The sequence below is a fragment of the Podarcis vaucheri genome, assembly GCF_965113315.1.
Source record: "Podarcis vaucheri genome assembly, chromosome: 10".
NCBI classification, from domain to species: Eukaryota; Metazoa; Chordata; class Lepidosauria; order Squamata; family Lacertidae; genus Podarcis; species Podarcis vaucheri.
In genome coordinates this window covers 34,287,219-34,305,085 of record NC_138748.1, presented here as the reverse complement: position 1 = coordinate 34,305,085, position 17,867 = coordinate 34,287,219, and the positions used below count along the sequence as shown (strand labels likewise).

The following is a 17,867-nucleotide window of genomic DNA, read 5'->3' as shown; positions in this document are numbered from 1 at the left end:
CCACTTTTTGAGTCGGACGTTTTGCTGAAGGTGACAGGAAAATGCACTGGGAAGCATGGGAGAACAGTTGCTTGAGATGATATTGCATAACCTCCCTACAAGCAAAATAGAACCAACATCTATAAACAGTGCATTCTACAACTCCCCCCCATAAGGTTTTGACCTTTAAAGCCCTATGCGGCCTAGGACCCTCATACCTTTGGGACTGCCTCTCCTGGTATGCCCTGCGGAGGACCTTAAGGTCCATAAATAACAACACTTTGGAGGTCCCGAGCCTCAAGGAGGTTAGCTTGGTCTCAACTAGGGCCAGGGCCTTTACAGCACTGGCCCCGACTTGGTGGAACGCTCTGTCACAAGGGACCAGGGCCCTGTGGAATTTTACATCTTTCCACGGGGCCTGCAAGATGGACCTGTTCTGCCTGGCCTTCGGATTAGACTCACTCTGACCCCTTATATGGGATTTGGTATATAAATCCCCCCCCCTTTTTTTGCTGGCCCACATAGGATCAGTATAGATAGTTGACTTGGGTGGATATCTGATGTTTCCTCCCTTTATGGTCTTGATTTATGGGCTACTACTAAAACGAGGCTGCATTTTAAGCTGTATTTTAAGCCATATTTTAATTAACTGGTTTTTGTTCGTTTGTTTGTTTTCCTATTAAATTTTATTGTAATTTATATTTGGTGTTAGCTGCCCTGAGCCCGGCCTTGGCTGGGGAGGGCAGGGTATAAATTAAAAAATATTATTATTATAAACTTTGTGCAATATATATATATATAGGATGAACTCTCAGTAAATAAGAAATGTCCCCACTGGGATCCCAGACCCTCCCAACCTGCATGCATTCATACTCCCTTAATGGCCTTCTGCCAAATGACTTTAAACTTTCCTGCTTCGGATCACTTTTGGGCCATGAATCATTTTTAAGCGACTCTGTATTGCAGGCATAGGCAAACTCCTGCCCTCCAGATGTTTGGGACTACATTTCGCATCATCCCTAGCTAACAGGACCAGTGGTCAGGGATGATGGGAATTGTAGTCCCAAACATCTGGAGAGCCGGAGTTTGCCTATGCCTGCTGAATTGGGTTGTTCTCAACAGCTGGTTATGCATAGGTTTATGTGGCTGACTATCTATTGCTTTTAGTTATTTTGTTTTAATGCGGCCAGCTGGCTTGACCTTTTCTAAAGGAAAGGTAACATAATAAATGTTTTATAGGTGTACATCCACACTTAATGGCACTATTTTTACAGAGCTTACACATAAAGGTTGTTGTAGGCACACTCTTGGACCTTCAGGTTTCTGGAGTATCAGATCATGCACAGATGCAGATGTGGCTGCTTTCAATGCTTTGATTTGATTAAATGTTTTGATTATGTGTATGCCACTCTAGGTTCTTGGGGAAGAAAGGGCAGGGTAAAAATATAGCAAATGTCAAATTTGTTTTATTAAATATAACAAATGATAAATTACGTTGTTCATCTAACTGTTGCACTTCTGGTATCGCATAGGCTACTCCGAAAAGAGAAGTAAGGGTTTCTTCCCCCAAAATCATAGCAGCCTCCTTTGAGATCATAAATATTCTTTGCCTGTCATTTCCCACCTTCTATAGTTCAAGGCTACTCGGAGCTATTTTCGATGCATCAGGCTGGTATGATTGCTGTCTGCTATTTTTGCAGCAGCCTGTGGAAACCTGTGCAGCAGGGAAGATGATAAGTTATGATCATTACAATCTGCTGCAGCAACAGACATCCATGTTGATGGTTGGGATAGAATAAAGGAGCCAGGGATAGTCTAGCTGTTTGACAATGGAACTGTAGGAATAACGGAGACAGTGGGAGGTTGAATGCAGGTGAGCTGTGCAGAAGCACACTGGCAAGGATGCTCCAAGCAAGCTGCCGGCTAGCTCTGTGGAGGCTCCTTTTATTAGCAGAAGTCAACAATTGGAAACAGTAGTGAAACCACCCTGAACTTAACATATTTCCATCTAAGCACATTTCCAGCGTTAGCAAATACACGTGTCAGCAGGTGTTTCCCTAAAATTTTCCCCTGATACTTGATTACGTTTGCGTCCCCCGTCATGCTCCAGCCAAGCGTTATGTCTAGCAAACAATTTGTGAGAGGACAAACAGTCAGGGGGAAAACCCTGTTTTCTAGCCAAAAAGGCAAAAGGTCAGGGAAAGCGCGATGCTCCTTGACATACTGTTGCATGTCTGGTGCGAGGTTTGCCTTTGCAAAGCGGAGCGTTACCTGCACATGGAACAGACTCCCTTAGGAGGTTGTGGACTCTCCTTCGTTGGAGGTTTTCAAGCAGAGGTTAGATGGTCATCTGTTATGGATGCTTTTGTTTGTGCTTCCCCCATTGCAGGGGGGTAGACTAGGGGACCCTCAGGGTCCCTTCCAACTCCACTATTCTATGAATGCTACACATTTCAGAGTGAGGCTTGTAGCATTATGGGGCCATTTGTAGATGGTTCCTTTCATCACTGACATCCAAAGAGCAGGAAGGCTATTGTAGTTTTTTCCCAGCTGTTTAGGTTGCTCATTATACTTTAGAAATGGCTGAAAGTTTTGCTCAGGGGATGATTTTGTCACTGACTGATGGCTTAGGTGTTTAATTAATGGCTGGAATGTTTATTCCTCCCTGCTATGCTTTTAGCACTCCTCTAATGACATGAATGATCATAGCATTCAGACAGGGCGCTGCTATGTTTGTTTCTGCAGGATGTCACTAATCTTGATTTCTTCACCATCCTTGATCAGGAACATCTGTTGAAATCAGACACCACTTTCCTCTTTTCTCTGCTGGATTTCTGAATGTGTCATTTCAGTGTGTTATCATAAAAAAAAAACCACAACCCTGGAAGTCTTTGCTGTGATTAACTGTCCAATTATAACTATTATTCCGGTCCTACTTACACCCAGCAATAAGCAATGCTAAAGAAGTCAAGCCAAGATGTCAACCTAATTTCTAATGTATTCTTTAAGCAAAGAGAACATTGGCAAGCAAGATGCATATTTCTTCTTTATCCTTTAAAGTAAATTGGTGGTGATTTTGGTCAACTTTCTCCCCTTGCAACCCTCCCCCCCCCCATTATAATGGGTTAGCGTGTGAGCTTCTCCTTGTTGTCAGACTGCTCGGAGCTTTGTGACTGAGGTGCTTGATTTTTTTATTGGCCAAGAACTGGCCGTTGTGATGTCAGATAGAGGCACATAGGGTGGAATAATTTGTTACTTTGATCCTACTTTTCTAGCTAAAATAGCCACTGTGATCCCACTCTACTCAGCAAAATCATTTTTAAAAAGGTTAATAGAAGGGCTATATTTAGGAGAGCATCTTCTCACTCCGGATGGTGATGATATTGATGGTATTTTGGGTTCTGTCTGTCTAAGTTGTATTCAGACTAGGCCCACTGAAATTAATGAACCTACGGTAAGTTAGTCGTGCCCATTAACATCAGTGCATCTTTTCTGAGCACAACTTAGTTGGCTACAACTATTATACTACTGCAAGACCAATAACGTTTTAAGCATTAGGTGTGTGGTATTGCTGAAACAGATATTGGCTTTTTTGCTCACATTGCACTGGATGAATTTTGTAAAAGGAAACAGACAAATTAGCTATATATTTGTTGATGGAGTCCTCCATGAACGTTTTCCCCTGGAATTTGTAAATATAACAAGATAATCATTTAATATTTATTGGACTGCAATCTTCAATTCATGACTGTGAGGCAGATCAATAGGGAGCTGGGGTTTGGTCTATTTTCAAAGTCCTTTTAACTAACAGTTCTCAATGTATCTGCATTTGTGCCTAAGTACCAACAAAAATATATGCTAATGAACTGGCGGACAGTCAGGATATAATTTTCACTGCCATGTGTTGCAAGCAGTATTTTATGAGGTGCACTTAATAATTAGCACTTTTCTTTTAAATTGTATACCTGCACCATGTTTAAACCTTATATCAGGGTGGCTAACCTATTCCCACTCCCCCTTGCTGCTCTACAGCTTCCATCAAGCCTTTCTGACTTGGGGAGTCCAACAGCATCTGAGTGGGTGAGTAGAGGGAGCCACCCCTACTTCACACCATATTTACCAATAGCATATTCACCCTCCTGAGTGCCAATTCTTATGTAGCCAACACGGCACCATCCACATGCAAGAGGAGAGGTATTAGCAGCATCAGAGAACCCAAATATATGTAGTACAAAAAGAACACAAAATGTTAGCAGGGAAGCCCCCAAAGGATTTCCCTAAAGCAACCCAGTGAAAACTGAACTTGCACAGAACTACAGTAGTGTCTGTTTGGGGCATGGAGGGAAACTGAAAATTATGGTGGGGTGGAGGGCAGAAAGAATGGCTTATCCTGGAAAGGGGCATGTTTCAAGTCCCAGTTGTAATGTCTAATTATAAAATTTCCCTTTGGACATGGAATGTTTATATCTGATTAATTGCATAGCAAAAGACACTTCCTGTCAGCATTACTGATTTGGTAATTCTAATATTCAGGAAAGCACTTAGTTGTGAAAACCATGTTTTTCTAACCTTTAACCTTCGGCTTACTAGTGGGTGCAAGCTGTCAAATCCTTCACATTCTCAGTCTTTTATAACACGGCATCAATGATGGCAAAGAAAGAATTTTACATTTACTGTGCCACACTGCCTTGTTTAAAGTTATTTGTATATGCTTCATTGTGGCTTGATTCTTGTGTCTGCTGTGTTCATTTGAAAATGTTTCCCTACATACCAGAGTTTCATTTCACTTAGGGCATACATCAATAAAGTGAATAGCTGGATCTATTGCACAAAAAGAGAGAAACTATAACTAAGGCACCATATTCACTGTAAATATAAAGTAATGCCATGCCACTTTAAACAGTAATCACTTCTTCCAAAGCTTCATGGAAACTGTAGTTTGCTAAGGGGGCTGAGAGTTGTTGGGAGACCCCTATTTCCCCCAGAGAGGTACAATTCCCAGAGTTCCCTTGGAAGAGGAGTTGACAGTTAAACCACCAAGAATTGGTGTTTCCCTACTTGTGGAATGATCTCCCTAGGGAGACTTGCCTCGCACATTTGTCAGACATCTTTAGGCGCCAGGCAAAAACATTTACCTTTGGCTAGTTAAACAATCTATGACCTTTTAAACTATTTGGGGGGAGGGTATTGGTTTTGTTTGTTATTATGGTAAGTATTTTTGTGCTTTTAAACCGCCCTGTGATCTTCTAATGAAGGGCGGCATAGAAGAAATAATAATAATGATAATAATAATGATGATGATGATGATGATGTTTTAGATGTATAGTGCAGATGGGGCCCAGCATCACTGTGTGCTATTGATTTAAACCAGGACTAGGGAACCTGTGGTCATCATAGCTACCCACTGTTGATCAGCTCCCATCATAGCAATCCACTGGTCATGCTGACTAGGGCTGATGGACCCTAGTCATCTGGAGGGCCACAGGTTCTGCAGTCATGCTTTAAAGTAGCATGTGAAATGTACAAAGCCATCCTGTTTTCATGAGCAGTGTCCATGGAATTATTCTGTATGCACAAGGGGACTTAAGAAAAAGTCCTACCTGCTAGGCCTATTTGGGAATCTTTGGTGAGGGACTTCATCAAATCCAAATGCACATTATCTACTGTCTGACCCCTATCTACACGCTGCTTGTCATTCTCAAAGAACTCTAAAACATTAATGGGATAGGACTTATCTTTGGAGAAGCCATGCTGATTTCCCTCCTACAGTTCTTGTTATTCTATCAAGGAGTACCCTTTAGCTCTTACTCATATATGTAAAGGTAAAGGGACCCCTGACCATTAGGACCAGTCGTGACCGACTCTGGGGTTGCGGTGCTCATCTCGTTTTATTGGCTGAGGGAGCCGGTGTACAGCTTCTGGGTCATGTGGCCAGCATGACTAAGCCGCTTCTGGCAAACCAGAGCAGTGCACGGAAACGCCGTTTACCTTCCCGCCGGAGAGATACCTATTTATCTACTTGCACTTTGACATGCTTTTGAACTGCTAGGTTGGCAGGAGCACGGACTGAGCAACGGGAGCTCACCCTGTCGTGGGGATTCGAACTGCTGACCTTCTGATCAACAAGTCCTAGGCTCTGTAGTTTAACCCACAGCACCACCCACGTCCGTTACTCATATATGTAGCTGCTCTTAAAGGGGGTGGTGTCATTTGTGTAGCAAAAGTCTTTGCTTCTGTCATCTGGCTTCCTACAGCCAGCTTATACTTTTCTTCATTCTCTTGTTTATTCCTACAACCCATCTCCTCTCCAACACACAACTGCTTTCCTGGATCCAAACACTGGCTTCAATTTCAGAGCCGAGTTTGTCCCTTTCCTTTTTGAGTTGTCCCCAGTGGCCCCATCCGGCAGAAATACTCCACAAAATTCAAGCCTGCCAGGGAAAGGTGGTAACGGAACTTGTGTGAGTATAAAATGTGTGTTCCCCACAACATCATGCTTCATTCTGAATTGGTTCTGCTTTATGTCGCATATTGGCAGATATTTTTTTCTAAAAATCAATTTAGTGGGAGACAACATTAACACAACAGTTTGGCTGTATTTTTAGTGGATATCCATTGCATGCTAAGTATAAGCTAATGGAGCTGCCCTACTTGCCCAGTTTTTAATAGTAGTGGAGTCTTTACTAGCCAACATTTTCATTATAAAGGTCTTATTTTGATCAAAGCTCAGCTGTCACAGTTTAAAATCTCATTTCTTGCGACAGCTAGGATATAAACTCAAAGGACAGTTTAGTTAAAATGATTATGAGAACTTGAAGATACAGAGGGAATGTAGGATTTGATATAGTAACTCATTGCTATAGCAAACATTTTCCTTAAAAACAAGTAGTCATTTTAAAAAAATGTTGGCACCGTGGGGTAACAGTTACAGTTCTATTAATTCAGCATTATATTTTGCCCACAGGAAACTCAGGAACTCTTGAGTGGGTTTGTAGAAGTGAGCAGGGGTCAAGTGAGCAGGAGAGCCAGTGTGGTGTAGTGGTTAAGAGCAGTAGTCTCGTAATCTGGTGAACCGGGTTCGATTCTCTGCTCCTCCACATGCAGCTGCTGGCTGACCTTGGGCCAGTCACACTTCTCTGAAGTCTCTCAGCCCCACTCACCTCACAGAGTGTTCGTTGTGGGGGAGGAAGGGAAAGGAGATTGTTAGCCGCTTTGAGACTCCTTTGGGTAGTGATAAAGCGGGATATCAATTCCAAACTCCTCTTCTTCTTCTTCAAGTTCAGTGCTGTGAGTGGTTTCCACTACAGGCCTTTCATAGTCTAGTGGTACCGTGGTTCTCGAAAGCCTCTGTAGTCGAATGTTTCGGAACTCGAATGCCGAAAACCGAGAAGTAAATGCCTCAATTTTTGAACACCCTCAGAAGTTGAAATATTGGCATAATCCATAGAAGCTTTGCTTTGCTTTTGTGTCCAGATGGGCAGGGTATAAATAATAAATTATTATTATTATTACTATTATCCTAGAAAATAACTTCTCTGGCATCCTTGCCAATGTTGTTTTTTGAAAGGTGGACTGTTCTGGTTCAGAAGGTAGTTCTGCCTGTCTAGAAAGATGTGTTTAAGTACACACATTCCCTCCTCTTTAGATATTTATTCATACAAATGGATGCCAAAGCTGTTTCATTCTATGGCCTTGAGGCAGTTGTGCTTTAAAAAAGAAAAGAAAATGCAGCAATATTGACAAAATGTTTTTTGACCTTCTCTTTGTTTTATTGGGTTATATGATTGAATAATTTTCCTCTACCATCCTTCACTTCTGCAGAGTGACAATACGGCCACCAAATAATTTGTTTGGTATTGGAATCTGTCCAGAGGCAAACATTCAGCTATATTCTATGTTTTCATTACTAGTCTGACCTCATTCACTCCATCCAGGGTAGAGCATTTAAAGTAGTGTGTCCTATGCAGATTTTGATTAAGAAAACAACTACTAATGACTGGTCAAGTGGCTAAATAGGATATAATTTTTCTATGGTAAACATATCTTTAGTTCTGTTCTCAAAGGAGTTCATAGTCATACCTTGAGCTAGCAAAGGTTGGCATGTTAGACATTGCTGTCCCTGATCAGTCGTGAAGGATGATTAAAATACTGTACATACTGTAGTTACCTGGGAGTAAGCATCACCGAACTTCAGGGGGGAGTGCTGGCATGAAGTAGGAACCCCGTCAAAGAAAAGGAAAGAAATATCCAGCCTCTGCATGATTGTTTTTCTTATTTTCTGATCCCCTCTATGCTGACATCTGTAGAACTTGAGTAACTCATTACAGTGGCAAACCTTGGCATCTCAAGTGCCCTGTGCTATGTCAAAATTTGGTGTCCCCCACCTCTCACCTTCCATACTGCATCATAGTTGTGGTGCCCCCAAAGCTCTGCTCCCAGTGCAGTGAAACTGGTTGCGCTCCCTAAATCTGCCTCTGCTTATTATCACCTCATTCATCTGCAGGATCAGGCAGGTTCTGTAGTTTACGCTGGGGCAGAGGGTGCCATTGCTCCTCTTCTTTAAAAAGTTTTGAAGCTGTTCTCTCCCACCCTTCCTACTCTAGTGCAGCATGAGTTGCATCAGTGCTATTACTCTTCTTTTCTCATTGTTTTAGAAGCTTTCATAAAAGAAAGAGAAAGAATGACCAGATGCAAACAGAGCAGGATGTCTGTATCTTTAAATAAAGTAAAGGGACCCCTGACCATTAGGTCCAGTCGTGACTGACTCTGGGGTTGTGGCGCTCATCTCGCTTTACTGGCTGAGGGAGCTGGCGTACAGCTTCCAGGTCATGTGGCCAGCATGACAAAGCCGCCTCTGGCAAACCAAAGCAGCACACGGAAACGCCGTTTAGCTTCCCACCAGAGTGGTACCTATTTATCTACTTGCACTTTGATGTGCTTTCGAACTGCTAGGTTGGCAGGAGCAGGGACAGAGCAACGGAAGCTCACCCCGTCGTGGGGATTCGAACCACCGACCTTCTGATCAGCGAGTCCTAGTCTCTGTAGAGAAGTTACACAGGCACAACTTTTCTGAACTTGAAAGGGCCTTGAAAGGATGAAGACTACTTGCTTTTCTGCTGATATATTTGCTTTTGAAATTAGAAAATTCTGGTGATAGGTTCACATTTACCTGCAGAATAATCTCTTGATTATTTTTTGGTTGTATGCTGAGCCTTGAATTCTACCATCGTCACCATTTTGCCCCACTTACTGTCTTCAAAGTTTAAAGAAACTGCACCCATTTACGCAATTCATTGTTTTAAGTGTGTCCAAATGTCCATACAGAACAAGGTATGAGTAACGCAGCTGGGGAACGTGTTTATTTTTACATCTGAGGAAATAGTTTTGGTCAGACTCAGTGTGATTCTCAAGTCATGTTAGGGTGACTCAGGGCTCTGTCCTATCCTAAAAGAGTTTACATAATTTGGTCCAGGTGGTAAAGGTATTTGAGAAATCAAAGGACAGTCGAGGGGGAGGGATGAGTCATGTCACTATTTCAGAAAAACTAACACGTACTGCTGTCAAGTCATTCATAGGCCATCACTCTAAATAGTACATGATTCTCAAAGATAACTGAATAAAATAAATGAGGCATGTACCATTGGGTTGTTGTTGTTTTTTTTAAAAAAAACATGTTTCATAAAGACCAGTAAAGCCTATATTGTGTAAGTTACCAAAAAGTAAGAGAACTGGGCATTTTTAATCAAATGTCTTGCTCATTGCTAAGTGAGCACAAGCAAGTGAAAGTCCTGTAGATGATTGAAAATCTGTTTAAGTTTGTAAACTAATATAGAAATGAAACAAGATGGCAAACTGAATAAACTGAATAGCCAGCTCTTTTATTGGCACGCACCATATATAGAGTGATTTTAGACTTTTATTTCTACTAGGCAGTGCTTTTCTTTTAGAAATAAGATGCCAATGCTCACGATAAATTTGTTGCAGTAAGCGTCACACTTTTAACCAATGCTTCTCTTCTACCCTTGAGTACCCCCAGAAAGAAGCACTGGTACTAGGGGCTATGCCCCTGACCCTGCTCACCAACCCCTCCGCCATTTCCCCCTTACTAACTGCCTGGAGTTTTGCAGGCACAGATGCATAATGGCCATGGCAGGTGAAGGGAAGGCCACAAGAATGACACAGGAGACTGGTATTGGGTTGAATTAGGCCACAACTTTATTGATTACAGGAAAGAGGAGGTTTGACTAAGGCATTGGGCATGTATCCCACCTACTACCTGATGGGAACCTGGTGGGATCAAACCTTTGCTGGGGAGTAGCCTCCAACATGGATTGGATGCCACAGTCCCACACAGGCCACTGTTGGGAGAGGCGTATGGGCCCATTGGTCCCTTAGCAGACTCCTGGACAAAGTCACCCCTCTAACAGGGTGACTAAGGATGCAGCCCAATGCCTTATCTGCCCAAATTGTGATGGTTGCTACGAGGTAGGTGAAAACCTACAAGCCAGCCCATTTGCTTACAGGAGAGAGGGAGCCCTGAATATGGCGACTGAATTAACCACAGCAAGGTCCATAGGCAACGTGCCCACTTCCCCCCCCTCCCCACCCCAGTGGGCCCCTAAAGACTGGGTGGATGGAAAAATCCCATGATGATTGGCCAAGAGGGCAGCTGACACCTGGACAACCCCTTAAATAGGCTGGGCTGAGATTGCAGCGGGCACTGCCCACCCTTACTTGAGTGTCTGACTTGGCCAGAGGTGGGTAGTGCCAGCTATCCCTTTCCCTGGCCATGCCTGGAAGATAGCAGCCTCCCTCAACCTACCACTTCTGTGCCATGTTGCAACAGCCAGCCACCCAGAGTCCCAGGTGAGCAGATACTCCCTTCCCTTCCCATCCCATGCAGCTACTAAGTTTGTTATTCCCCTTCACGGCTGCTAGTGACCTGCTGTGCCTTTTTCCTCCCACACGTTGCAACCACTAAGCACCCTTTTCACCTCTGCTGCTGTTTAATGCCACAGTTTCCCTCTGCGGCCCTCCATATGCTTTACTCAAAGCTCTGCTGTTGTTAAAAACCACCATTTTCCTCTCAGTTTCCTCCACCCCTGCTTTACTCAAACTTCTGCTGTTGTTTTAAACCACCACTCTTTTCCCCTGCCAGGGCCCCTCCCTTCTCACTCTCTTTTGACGGCTGCTGTGCAGCCTGCCTTCACTTTTGCTCCCCTGCCCCACCCTGACCTCATACAAATACAGGATTGTGATGCGGCACGACAGATCCTTCAGTGGTGGACACAGGTTGATAGCCTTGCATGTTTATGTATATAGGAGGATGGGTGTATCCACAGGTTTTTCTGTGATTATGATGATTTTAAATGAGTTGTGAAACACCTCTTGGGTCAGTGATGAAACTGATAATGACCTGCAGAGAGAGGATACCAAAATTGGTATCATAAGGATTTTTAGGCAGGTCCTTGTGACAGCATTTGTTCCCATTTACCTACTGGCAACATGAAAGAATGGTGCATGGTTTCTTTTCCAATCATGTCAATTTTCAGGCTATGTGGGAATTTAAGATCCTCTTCCCCCCGCTATATATAAGAGATGATTGAGGTTGGCAGTGCTGATCATCAGCTAGGTTTGGGTGAAGGTGATCTATGATCAAAGCAGCAGGCATGCAGTTTCCTACTGAGTCTCTTGTTCTCTGGATTTGAGCCATTGTGTAGCCACAAACACTTCCTCTTCCCCCATGTCAGCTGGGAAAATCTTGAATGAGACCCATTTGTTTGTTGTTCGTAAAACGAAATTGTGTTGTCAGAATACATTTTTAATACATACATCTGTATGCATTTTGAAACAATTGCCTTGCCCAATGTCCTTTTCAAGATGAACAATAACAACAGTAAAGCACGAAAATCTACTAAAATGAGACTTTCTCCTGCTGTTTACAAAATTCCCATTGAAGTGCAGTATCCTAAGTTGTGTGTTAAAATTGCTTGCCATTGTGTAAGCATTCTATATAAAATAGGTCAGCTTACAGTACTGGCATTTGGACATTATGTTGGTAGAACAAATATTAAATTTCTACCACTCTGAGAGTGCAAAGTAGAAAGCATGTTACACTAGATGTTGCATATTAATTGAAAAGGCTTTCATAATGTGCAACATCTGGGTTGTATGGAACGTGGCATGACAATCAAATATAGAAAAATAGATCTGTGTTAAATAAATGTGGAACATCCTAAGGCACAAAAGGAAGGACTGTGTGCATGGCTGAAATATTAGTCAAGCCAACTGAGAAATATGATTGTGCATTGTTTCTAAAATGTATTCAGGCTGATGGGGAAATTCTAGACAAACCCACAAGACAGGATTTGGATGGCATGTTCAACAGCCATTGGCTTAGGTAAGCATGGCTTGGGAGCAGAAAGGAGCAAGCCAGATTCAAGCTCCTCCTTGGAAGCCCATATGTTTGTGCAGTTCCAGTAAACCATAGTAGGGCTTTCTGTGTCATATGAACCACGCCACTGCATTTTTAAACCATTGCAAACTTTGTAAAATTATTGCATAAAAACTCATGATTGCTCCTGTTATCAGACTCCCATCTCCTTTCTAGAGAAAGCTGTTCACTCCAGCAGATGATTATGTCTCAATATGGCAGACGTGATCACTGATGACATTGTAGGGACACCTTCTCTTGAGGTGTCAGCCTCATCACAGGCTTAATTAACAGATCTGTTCCCATTAAGGGTGCCATACGATTTTCATACTGAGTTTCTCTCTCCTCAAGTTCACAGCTGTCCACACCTCAGCTTGATGGGTCAATGAAACCAGTAGCCTAATTATTTTGAAGGCAAATGTTTGGAACGCAAATCTCTGTTCTCAGGCAGGATTTATCTAAAACAATTCTAAGTCTGTGGATCAAAAAAGATCGTATTTGCAGAAAGACCTAACCGAGCTGAACACAAAGCAACAATATTTCTGTGCCAGGGTGCTTTTTCTTTCCCTCTCCCCTCAAAAAGACCGCCTTCTTTTACTGCACATGAAATATGAATTTTTATTTGGCAAAAGAATTTGTGCATGCGGTAAACGTTTCTCTTGTTCAGAGGAAGTTTATTGGCTGGGAAAGAAGAGTGAGGATCACTGTCAGCACCTTTTCACCTTGTCTGAAACCATTTACAATGAGAATATGTAGAAGGTGCCCCACTCTCTTGGGAGCCCCCCCCCCAATTTATTAATTTTTTAAATAATTTTTATTAAATTTTCCATTTTAACAATCCAGTCAAATCACATTAAGTATTCCAAATTATACAAATACATATCATATAGTCCAAATATTCTGCCAAATTATAAATTTTTGTTGGGGCTTCCCATGCTTCAAGTTCAGTGGGGTTCTAATCATCTTATGTTTCTACTGCCTTGAGTTTCCAATAGTTCCTTCTTTAAATCTTCCTCTTGTTATCCTTCCTTCTTTGTGGCCTCTGAGTTGTTTCCACAGGCGAGTTGAAATAAATACAATAAAATGCTTCTGTGTGAAATTTGTATGACTCTCCTTTTTTGGGGGGAGCCCCCAAAAAAATCAAAGGGAAAAAACTGGATCTACATTTCCAAAATATAAGATAAAAAACAAATTAAATAAAATCTACATACAGCAACAGTGTTTTGTGTTGCGTAGGCTCCTGTGATGTAAGTAATGGGCCCCATCTGCTAGCCTGCTCCCTAAAATTGTATTTCAGTTCAACAATTACTTTGATAAAATACATATTTTGTTATGTGCAAATGGCTTTAGATACCTATTACTGTAGGTCCATCAATTACCATATAGCATATATTCAACACAAAAAACAGTGACAATTTGTTGTTGACAAAGGACAGCTGGACATATAAAGGGCCCCATTACCTTCAGTAGCTTAGGGCCTCATCAAACCTAAATCTGGCCCTGACTATTATACATCTATAAACAGTCATGACTTGCCCCCCAAAGGATCCTAGGAGCTGTTTGTCAAGGGTGCTAAGAGTTGTAGGGAGACTTCTATTCCTGTCACAGAGCTATAATTCGCAGCATAGTTTTAACAATCAAGCCCTCTTCACAGAAAGCTCTGGGAAGGGAATAGTGGCATCTCAACAACTCTCAGCACCCTACATGGGGAAAACCATGACAGTGGTCTCATAGTGCTTTAAATGTATGGTGTGAATGTGGCCTAAATCTGGATCCAACCCATAAATTCTGTGCGCAGAGAGCAGATGAGGACATGGAGGTCAGAAGTGGGCACAGCAGCTGGTATCTCCCTCCCCAAGCATGTGTTTTTTCAGACTTCTGTGTCAAGAGCCATAGATATTTGTGGCTTGTTTCTGAACACTATCCTGATAAATGTTTGTGTTCATGGAATACCATGTAGCATCAGAAAACTAGTTAGTCTTTCCCCATAATCTTCTGGCAATTCTATTTTTTTTTTTTTAATTATTGAAGCCCCCTTTCCAAAAGTGGGTTATAAAAAAATTAAACATTATGTGGAGCAACATGTTTAGTCCTTCAAATTTCAGGATTAAAAAGTGAGATTATCTGCTGAGTAATTTCCGTGCTTCACTTTTTAATTGGTGTGGTAACCCCACAGTTGCCTTGTAAACTTTAAGAGTGCAGTTTGATCTGTCAATCTGTATTAGTTATGCAGCAGTTTCTACCTTGAGGCCTCCCAAACTATGACTGACCATGCAACATTTCTGCTGCAAACAATAATTCTAGATGACAGTATCCCTTTGGTTTCTGTGCATCTATGAGGCAAATGCAGAGCAGAGGTCATTATCATCACAAGCTTTTATGTAACTGCATAGAACAAAAGCATGCATCCCTGTGCTTTAACGTGGGGCAACGTATTCTTAGAGACTTTGCTATCCGACAGTGCCTAAGAGCCAAGCTACACATCCAACTTTAAAATAACTTTTGTGTCAACAAATGGCATTTACCTGTGCTTTTGTCAAGCATGAATTCAAAACTGCTGTCTTACCCCATTATTAACTCATCCCTCAGGAGCCAAGCATGATGGAAATAATCTCATTTTTAAAGCAGAAAGAAAAGCTTAATTTTCCTGTGAGACAATCTCGGGTGGGGGGGTGTCTGTTATTATACCCCCGGCAGAAGATCTTTGTCTGTTTCCTTTCAAGACAGAGAAGCCAAAACTTTGGATAGCTAGGTGCAGCCTAGGTAAAGGGTAAAGGGACCCCTGACCATTAGGCCCAGTCACTGACGACTCTGGGGTTGCGGCGCTCATCTCGCTTTATTGGCCGAGGGAGCCGGCGTACTGCTTCCGGGTCATGTGGGCAGCATGACTAAGCCGCTTCTGGTGAACCAGAGCAGCGCACAGAAACACCGTTTACCTTCCCACCGGAGCGAAAGCTATTTATCTACTTGCACTTTGATGTGCTTTCAAACTGCTAGGTTGGCAGGAGCTGGGACCGATCAACGGGAGCTCACCCCATCGCAGGGATTCGAACCACTGACCTTCTGACTGGCAAGCCCTAGGCTCTGTGGTTTAACCCACAGTGCCACCTGCCTAGGTGCAGGTAAAAAGAAAATTTAAGCTGATACTTTTTACTCCTAACACCAAAATAAATTTACTGGTTTGTGGGGGGTGAGGGATCTGGTGTCAGCAATACTGAGATGTCTAAATAATGTGAATTTAGCGAGCAATGCATGTGTTAATTTGGGCTTTTATTCCAATAAAATCAAGTTAGTTTTAATTGATTAAGTACAGCAATTGATTAAATCCATATAGATTTGCATACAATTAAAACAATAGTTTTGAAGACAAGCCTTTGCTTTCCGATGGATATACGTGTGTGAATGTCACTGCAGATGTTAACTTAGAAAAGTAATTAGACAGCATGTCCACTCCAGGTGCCCGAGAGGCTATCTCTGCCACTGCCCCCATCCGGGCATTCAGATGGAATCCTTCCCCCTGGACCTCTTTAACTGGGTACCCTGATATTTGATCAAGAAGTAGTGTGTAAGACTCCTTCCCTCTGTTTAGGCTAAGGATCTGACTCAATGCCTTTTTCTGTCAGCAAGTTGTGACAGTTGCCCGATAGGCCCAGTTCTTCCCTGGTCCCAAATATAGTGACCAAGTAACTCCATAGCAAGGTTGTCCATTTACCAATGGCCAGCTGAGGCTGGTGACAACACCAGCTGGCCCCATGGGAAAGAATCCCCCCTCCCAGTTTGTCCATAGCTATGCCAGGCTGCAACTGCTGCCGCTGACGAAATGGTAAGCGGTTTTGTGTTCCTTTCTAATAATGAATGAACAAGTCATCAACTAAAAGCAGCTAAGTCAAAACACCAATTTTAGTTCCTCGATGAGATGAAGCTGGCTGAAATCCAGATATTTTAGTTTAAACAGTTACTGCATCAGAGTGATGAATGATTAACCTCTGCAAAAACTATAAATCATCAAATCTGTAATTTACTGCCTAACCTTATAAAAACCTCAGACACACTCCCCTGCAGAATCCACTCCTGCTTAAGCTTTTAATATTCTCTCTGTACTGTACTGATCTGCTTCACCGTGGTTTAATTAAACTAAGTGAATTATATTATTAAGGTATAATTATTTCAGAAGAGTCTTTAGAATACAATAACATAATGGATTGGAAAACCACTCTACGAAGTGACATATATGCTTCAGATTATTGTGTGCATCCTTTGAGACATTGAGGGTATTATCAGGCATAGGCAACCTTCGGCCCTCCAGATGTTTTGGACTACAACTCCCATGATCCCTAGCTAACAGGACCAGTGGTCAGGGATGATTGGAATTGTAGTCCAAAGCATCTGGAGGGCTGAAGGTTGCCAATGCCTGCAATAGATTGTCAAGGGTATCTGACTCCTAGTTGCCTAATAGCAACAACTAAAGATCCCCCCATTCCTAAGTTACATAGCTTGCTGAAAAAGAAGGTTGGCAGGAAAACCAGTAGTGGATTCTTGTGTGAAAGGAATTGTAAGCTTCATTCACAAATTCCTAGGCTGGGCATGAGTTCAGAGGCACCATGTTTTTTTTTAATTCTTAGCATATATCTTCCCACCTGACTACCATTTTGCACTGGGCTCTGGCTGGTGGATATAAAATATTAAGCATATCCCACAAGTTCCATCCTGCCAGGTGAGTGATTTGTAGCAGTCAATACCTATAGTAGCCTCACTGGCTTTGAAAGGCATAGGAGGTGAGCTTCTGTGGGACTGATCAATAATACTATGTGTGTTTTACTATGCCACGGGTATATATAATGTCACTGTGTTGAACAGAAAACACTTTCATCAAAGGTTTACCTTATAATGCTAATTAAGAGATGGAAGGATATAGTTGCAAGGAAAGTGTTCGGCTCTCCTCTCCCGCCAGCAATTCTCTGCGGCAAATTGCTTCCTCCTGATCAGTTTTGATCCAGTGTTTATTCACTTGATCTCCAAGATCAGAACTAAGCCAGAATGAGGGGTGGGGGCATTTGCAGAATAGTGGGCAGATGATGGAAAGGCATGTCAGTTAACCCATACAAATGCCCTGGACTCAGCCACACATTTATGTTACCTCAGAAAACATAGGTTTGGGGACATATGAGTGCTAAGGAAACACACAGTTTTGCTCTAAAATATAATACTGGTGGCTTCTGTTACAAGAATTTTAAAATACATTATGTGAACCTTATATTGACACCTGACAGCAAATTTTACTGTTCAGTGGAATATGGCTCTAGACTTTGGGTACTTTTCAAAGCAGGGCATAGGCCCCTCATATTAATCTGAGAGAGGCATTTCATTCCCATTGTTTTCAAAGGTTCTCAGAAATTTTCCAGCACCCAAGCTTTAGTTCTGTTAGATTTTCTGAAATTGGAGATTAAAGCAATGC

The 17,867-nt window shown here is 42.2% G+C and overlaps 1 protein-coding gene across 11 annotated transcripts in view; it reads left to right on the top strand.

Annotated features, from left to right (window-relative positions):
- Positions 1-17,867, top strand: part of PPFIA2 (PTPRF interacting protein alpha 2) — a 298,064-nt gene that overhangs the window by 156,299 nt on the left and 123,898 nt on the right. For 5 of the 11 annotated variants that reach the window (XM_082240942.1, XM_082240938.1, XM_082240944.1 and 2 more), the window contains one exon: positions 4,012-4,059. The exons of the other annotated variants lie outside the window; for them this stretch is intronic. In XM_082240942.1, the coding sequence (XP_082097068.1) occupies positions 4,012-4,059 (48 nt within the window). The remainder of the gene's footprint in view (positions 1-4,011; positions 4,060-17,867) is intronic. 11 annotated transcript variants of the gene reach the window in all.